Source organism: Zingiber officinale, chromosome 6B (assembly GCF_018446385.1).
Source record: "Zingiber officinale cultivar Zhangliang chromosome 6B, Zo_v1.1, whole genome shotgun sequence".
In the NCBI taxonomy this organism is placed as follows: Eukaryota; Viridiplantae; Streptophyta; class Magnoliopsida; order Zingiberales; family Zingiberaceae; genus Zingiber; species Zingiber officinale.
Window position 1 is genome coordinate 111,973,304 of NC_055996.1, and position 7,458 is coordinate 111,980,761.

Consider the following 7,458-nt stretch of genomic DNA (forward strand, 5'->3'; position numbering starts at 1 on the left):
GGTCTGTTGGATGAGAGAAGATTTACGGCGGCCTCCTATTAGTGGAAGGAAGGTTCCATTCTTAGGTAATAGCAAACCATTAGAATATTCCCTGACGCATGACAGTTATTTTTTGACAGGAGGTTACGATTCTCTGACTTTGTTGTCGCTTAGTGCTTTCCGTTTTGTCCGGGTTCAGCTACAGATAGTTCGGGATGACCGCTCAGATATACCACCAAGATTGAGCCTTGATGAAGAGGATGAGCTATGGCGAACCAACCGGATTTTATCTGAGACTGTGGCGAGGGACTCTTTCTTCATAATTTAACCGTTGAAGAGTCGGTCGGGAGTTGTCTTAACAAAAATACCAGGACTAGCCACAAAGCTCGAGCTAGGGAAACTCGATCAGTCGGGGGCATGTCAGGAAATAGTCTAATCTCAGATTGGGTACCTGCCCTGACATGTCAGGAAATAGTCTAATCTCAGATTGGGTACCTGCCCTGACTGTGACTGATCAGGAATTATACGGCTAATGACGCGAGACGGTCTAACTCCCCCGTTCTCTTGACTGCTGACTATCACGTTCTCTTGACTATTGATTGTCAAGTCCTCTTGATTTTTTATTATCACATCCCTTTGACTATTATTCTTATGATCTTACTCCTCTTTTATGTACCGTATCAAAGGAATTTACCACGAGCATGATGCCGGAGAGATTGATGTTCACGGAGAGGATAGAGAAGCAAAGCTTCACCTTTATCTTGGAGGAGAAGGTAAGTCGAAGGAAAGCTGACACGGAGTCGCATGGGTCGCTGAGTTGGGTGGAGGAGAAGGGTAAGTACCTGGTGAGGAGTCCAATAGTGGCGACGACTACTAGTCCTGACCTGTAATTAAATGGTGGGTTTGTGCTATCAGATAATAACCAATGAGTGTCGGGTTCTTAAATTCTGCGAACCAACATCGGACAAATCAAGTTGAATTGTGATGAAATTTAGTTCTTTTTTGCTTCGATTTCTGTTGGGCTCTCGTCCTTTCTCAGCAAATGGCGTAATAGCTCAGTTTGAATCTAATATAGATTGTCAGATACTATAAAACATTTCAGCATTACTATTGAAAACGGAGGTTTTGGAATGCTACATAAATAATCAAGAAGAATGAAGCAAGACACAGAAAAAAGGACAAAGAATCAAGACATGCGTGCCTTGAAACGTAACTAATGCACAACTCATTTTTACAATAAATAATCAGATCCTCCTTGGTCACCTTCGTCTTGAAAATCTACTCTCCTTGCTGTTAAACTCCAAAGAGATGATGGCTAAACGATCTCCATCGACACTGTCGTTTATTGCGTCGTGTAGAACTAATGGGCAGCGAGCAAGGTGTATTAGCATATTGCCAGAAACAGAATCTTTATGTATGAAGCTACATGTTTTGTTTGACGAATGGTAACTGCGTGACTCCTCTCTCGAGTGCATCTCTCCACTGACGATACCTTAACCCAAGCTTGTCGTATGAGACTGGCAAGTTCCAGACATTAACCCCATTCAACATCCGTTCTTGTTGGCCAATAACGAGGCGCAGGTCCTCGTTTAGCACCTAGCTCATGAAACAACACAGTATGAGAAAACTTGCTTCAAATAGTATAACTACTATCATGCTATTAACTATTAATCTGATTATATGATCTTTAAGCAGTGAAAGATTCACCTTTTCAGCAAAGTGCCTCCACAAGAGGTGCATGAAGGGGATGTTTCTTAGGAAGGGAGCGAAATCCAGAGACATTCTGTAGAGCAATCTTGTTTTTCGACCAGAGGAAGGCAAACACACATGAAGTTGATGTAGATGCGTGGAACATTGTCTGGTAGTTTTCCCCTTCAGTTTGCCAGGCTTTGCAATCCCGATTGTAGAGAAGACAATGCAGGGAGGCCGAAATTCCATGTCAATAGGATAAGGATCCCAGTACCCCTCCAAGCCTGAAGAAGGTGTGAGGAATTTGACCAAGCTGTTCATTTCCATCCATTATTCAGTCCACAACGAAATAGTCAAGGATGGAGACTTGTTTAGGAGTTTAAGAGAGTATCAAGTTAAAATTAGTACCTTGGAACACTCCATCCCTTTGCAAATGTAGAGGTGTGCGTAAATGGTGCATGAGCTAGGTCAAGGAGATTATCCAAAAGGAGCCCATGCTCAATTGGCAACTCCATCACAATCTGTTTGACGAGCAAAAGAAAGGGGATCAGGTAGGCGAAATGTCTCACAATGCACTCTTCAAATTCGTAAGTGTACCTCGGCATGAATTTCAAATCCAGGTGGAGGTTTCAAAGAAGGAATGGCAGCTGAGGGAGGTGCTTCACCTGGCCAAATCCATATCATTCCTTCTTGTTCAAAACAAGGTAATGATCGAATTCGCACATCGAGCATTTTGGTGGATGGCATTTTCTCACATTTTCCGTCAGTTGAGTATTCCCAACCTGAATATTCCAGAACAATTAACATGACAATACATGCAATTGAGTATCTTCAATGTACAATAGTATAAGAAAACAAAGCGATGAAGAGGACAGGCTCTATCAATGTAATTGAAGAATCTATCAATGAACAAACACATTCAAATCCAAAAATGAAAACTTTTTTATTGTATCACAACTTACCGTGATAAGGGCATTGGATACGGCCTTCATTCACTGTTCCTAGATGAAGAGGACAGGCTCTATGGGCGCATGTATTCTGAACACAGCCTGGTTCCCTATTTTTCCCCCTAAATATAACCCATGGTTCGTCGAAGCAATCTAAAGGTACCTAGAGAAAGGGTTATAGTAAGATTATGATGCTTACTCCTTTCCGTAGCCACTTAACATAGAAGAAACTCTTATTTACCATGGTATCATCTTTTAGATCACTTGAGAATGCCACTGGATACCAAAAGTTTTTCAGGTTGGGGTGGTACGATTCAATAGGACCAGATACATTTAGGCCTCTTTTGCGTGGTTTAGCCTCTGAAGGTTGTATATATGTTGAAGTACTCAGAGAAATTGGATCAGAGTTGGAGCTAGTGGAACTTTTGTCCTCTATTAGCCTTTCATTCACTAGTTTCTCCATGTGTGCCAGCTTATCCAGGGCTGAACCTACCCTTGCCTCTGAAATATGAACCTGAAAATTTAAGTGACCAGTTAGCCAGTTGAGCAAGATCCTTGAGGTTTATAAGCTGGAGTTTACTTGAAAACACTTATTCACCTCATTGTGAGCCTGCGCCAGCTCTTCTTGCAACCCTGCTAGTTCCTTCTTCATGGTGCCAATGGACTTGAACTCACGAGCTAACGGGTTGAGGACGTCGACAACCTGTATGATTACATTTCAATTGAAAATCAACAACACGAGAGCGTCATTCCTGAAATTAGTCTGGTCTAAGTACTAATATAACTATAGCACAAATCATTGCATAAACCAACAACAAAGTAGAGTATGTCGTTGCACACATGGCATAATTCAAGTAAAAGAAAAATCATCAATACCTTCTCATGAAGAAGCATGATACTTAGTACATCTTGACGAGCCCTCCAATCGCAATACTGGATATCGAATAAGGCTACTTGCAAAGCCTGATGCACATCCAGGAACTTCCCCTTGGTATGTGGAACTCTAGGCCTAGGGTCTTCCACATCAAATATGGCTTCCCATGTGCTCCTCTTCCCGAAGCTACCTTCTCCTTCACTAAGCACAGCAAATACCTTGAACCCATTTCTGCCACCGCTGCCCTGCATAAGTTCACAAAAGTGCCCACATAGTAAATTTACGGAAGGAATCTCTGTTTTTTATGGACAAATAAATTTTATTGGTCTAACAATAAAAAAGTAAAAAAGCAAGAAAGAAACCAAGATACATGAAAAATAACTCATCAAGTAATCCGACCTATTTCGTTCATTGTTTGTTAAGGCTGGTCGCCTTTGATCGAACTATTTCTCATAAAAAAAAAAAGAGAGATAATGGTCGGATTGTTGATCGATCGTCATTGCTTAAACATGTATTTGCCCCTAACTGATCTTCCCATAAAGCTCTGCATCGCTTATCTTCAGGAAATTGCTCAAAATTTAACGAGATCCTGTTGTGAGTTAAAATCAACCCTAAAAGAAGACGTCTACACTACGCAAACTAAAAGCCCCACATTGTCTCGTTGAAACCTAGTAATCCTTTTACAAGAAGCCATCATCAAGACGCAATTTTTAGTTCGCCAAACATCCAGAAAAGAAGAAACCAGTAATCGACAAAGGAAACGAAAGCCGATGAACCACAGCTACCTTCTTGGAGCTGGAGAAGGGCGTCCGGGGCCGCCGAAGCGTGACCGGGAGAAGAGAGAGAGCGGTCGCCGCGGCCGTCGTCATTCCCTACGCTCCTGCGGGCTTCCTTCCTCCGGCGAGGGGACAAAGAAATCAGTTCGATTTTCCTCGTCGCGTTCGGCGATCCTTCTCTGGGAATCGTCGGCGGGCCAAAGGGGTGGGATAAGGGCCAAGACCGCGAGGGCGATGCGAGGGAAATCTCCCTCGGCCTCCCGCGGACTGACACGTGGATTCGATTGGAAGATTTAGCTGCTGAGGTGGACGTCGAGCCATCCACCAGCTCTCGTGGGGACCGCGCACTGGGGATCCGAATACCTGCCACGTAGGCAGCGATATCTCGGATTGGGCCTCGCTCGCTCGTAGATTTCACGTGGCTCGGTGTGAGGCGGGGAGTGGCCGAAACGAGCACACAAGTGGGATTCGACGTGACGTGGCTAAAATGGTTCTGTGGACAGCTTGGGGCATCTCCAATACAAATTTTTAATGAGAGTGGTGAAATGAAAAAATTCAACGAACAAACTTGAATGTGAAATTTAAAATTTTAATTTGAAGAGCAGTAACAATTTCAAATTTATTTTTTTTGAAATTAGTAATGTGGATGGGACCCTCAAAATAAAGAAGTGTGATTTAATATATAAGGTTGACAAAAAAATTATAGATTTTTTTTCTTAATTCAGCTCCTTTGGTTAATTTTTCAAAATATATCTTATTAATTATAATTATCAAAAGATATACCTCCTTAGCTATAACTTAGTTCAACTCAAGTTGTCATATCTATCCTCATTTTTAAGAGTCAAAACCTAGAACAAGTAGGAAAATGACATGGACAAGAAAGGAAAGTAGCTATACAACTTTGATTCGATAATGTCTCAATCAAGCTTAATTTTTGTTTACTACCAATGAGACTATGTGGGTTAGTGTTTTAGATAAGTTTGCATCACTTATTCAAATTAATAAAAAGATAGAAAGAAATAAAAAAGAGGAATGTAATACCTAATATTCCAAGGATGAAATTAAAATATGAAAACCTTCAATGATCGATTTTTGATAGGATCGATGGCGAATTTTTTTTGTGGCAGATGGTAAGGGTAGGACGGGCTCCATATGATGAGGTTCGAATTTTTCATAGAGCATATTATACGTGTGTTTGATTCATTTGTGATGTTAGATTATCTATCAGAATTTGCTTGTTAAATTTATCCATGTGGTTAATGGATAACTGTTGTAAAAAATTTATCATATGACAGCACGAGACCAGACAGTCTACCATCCTAACGAATTAAGAAATCCTTAACCCAATTTAAGATAAGTTGTAGATTAGATGAACGACATCATATATTTTTCCAAATAAATTCCTCTCACCTAATACTTTCTAGGGATGGTAATAAGATGGGGTAGGATAGGTTTGCCATCTCATCCCCGCTCCTAAATTACATGCTAGTCACCATCTCTGATTACATTTAATTACAGAATCCTCCTCCCGACTTTATAGAAATTAAATTGACATATCTATCCCTATTTCCACTTTCCATCCTCAAAAATAGATTTAAAAGGATATTGAAAAAAATTCCTTGAATCTGCTTCTATTTCAGTTTTTTTTCTACGGAATCCGAACCCGTGGAAGAAATTATCAGCCCTAATACCGTCTAATCCAAAGCCTCTGTGTCAATAATTTTCTTTTTATTCATGAACTGACATTTTTAGATTTACCCTCAGGCAGAATGTGAGCAGTGTTCCATCGATTACAAGAATATGTTGCCCTGAAATAGTACTAGTTTAATGTGTTCATCTTTAATTTAAGTTATTGTTGTTCTCCATGTTTCGTTATATTTTAGAAGTTTTTTTTTTCAGCCCGCTGTCAATCAAGTCCACCACAAATCGATTACTGCGGGTCACGTGTCGAAGTGGGTTAATCCGTCGTAAAATGAATTGATAAGTTCAATCCCTTTAAATTATTTAACGGGAGATACCAATCAATAGATCACATCCGAATTGATGATTCTACCTAATTTTTTTAAAAAAAAAATCGAGTTTTTTCAAATTAATCGAATGGAAGAACTAAATATCTGAATAAAAAAAATCTTGTCACTTAAGATAACACTTTTAGAAGTCAAAAGCTTGGTGTGAATTAGTTGTTCAGTTACGTATCTATATAAACCATGAATTTTACACGTGACATAAAATATAAAGTAAATAGAAATCTTGATATTAAAGTAGTTACTGTCAAAGGTTAAAAGGCAGTACAAATACAAATGTTTTACTTCTTTTTTCTTACTAAAAAAGAAATTATAAAGAAATAAATTTAAAAAAATTGAAGAGGCATATGATGCACCAACCCTGCGAAGTTAATGCATGGGAACCAGCACAGCATTAATTGTATGCATTGAAATCTTAGGAGGCGTTTGGTTTAGGGTAATAAGAGTGGAGAATGGAAATGGGAATCATTGATTCTCATTGTTAATGTTTGGATTATAGGAATAGGAATACAAATAAGGGAATGAATCCTTGAAATTGGGTAATGACTCATTCCCATGTACCTCCCCTTCAATGAGCCATTACCCTATTTTCATCAATCAAAATATTTCCTTATTCCAAAAATACCCTTGACTTAAAACTAAAATTTTCTCTATTAATATCAAATATCAAAATTTATTTATTTATTTTTTCTTTTATATCACTTATCTCTCCTTATTCTCTCTCATTATATTTTCTCTTTCATCATAGTTTCTCTCTCATCATTTTATCGCACACTTTCTCTCTCCTTAATCTCTCCTATCACACTCTCTTTCCTCTTTTTTCTCATTACTCTTTCTCTCTCATCATAGTTTCTCTCTCCTCAATCTCTTCCATCGCACTCTCTTCCTTCTTTTGTTCCTCATCACACTTTCTCTCTCATCACACTTTCTCTCTCCTCAATCTCTCCCATCACACTCTTTTCTCTCATCATACTTTCTCTCTCCTCAATCTCTCTTATCATACTTCCTCCTTTTTTATTTTTTTATTATTTTTTTGCCCCACGGGGTTATCTCGGCTGGTAAAGGCGTGGAAGTTTGCCACTGAGAACATGGGTTCGAGTCCGCAGGGCAACGGGGATTTATTCCCTATCCCTGTGCAAAAAAGTCTCGGCCCACTGCGTACTTGCCAC

The 7,458-nt window shown here is 39.5% G+C and overlaps 1 protein-coding gene across 1 annotated transcript; it reads right to left on the minus strand.

Moving 5' to 3' along the window:
• Positions 1-1,063: 1,063 nt before the first annotated feature.
• LOC121988946 (chlorophyllide a oxygenase, chloroplastic-like) lies at positions 1,064-4,470 on the minus strand. Its single transcript, XM_042542683.1, has 9 exons — positions 4,275-4,470; positions 3,492-3,734; positions 3,214-3,318; positions 2,857-3,129; positions 2,631-2,778; positions 2,266-2,450; positions 2,077-2,189; positions 1,687-1,981; positions 1,064-1,575 (listed from the first exon to the last, which is right to left on the minus strand). The coding sequence occupies exons 1-9, from the start codon at positions 4,356-4,358 to the stop codon at positions 1,402-1,404; spliced, it is 1,620 nt and encodes a 539-aa protein (XP_042398617.1). The 5' UTR covers positions 4,359-4,470; the 3' UTR covers positions 1,064-1,401.
• Positions 4,471-7,458: the final 2,988 nt, after the last annotated feature.

Coding starts and splice junctions, on each gene's coding strand:
- LOC121988946 (XM_042542683.1), bottom strand. CDS start 4,358: ATGACGACGGCCGCGGCGACCGCTCTCTCTCTTCTCCCGGTCACGCTT. Junction 3,319..3,491: donor TCATGCTTCTTCATGAGAAG/GTATTGATGATT, acceptor GTAATCATACAG/GTTGTCGACGTCCTCAACCC. Junction 1,576..1,686: donor GGAGGCACTTTGCTGAAAAG/GTGAATCTTTCA, acceptor TTCATGAGCTAG/GTGCTAAACGAGGACCTGCG.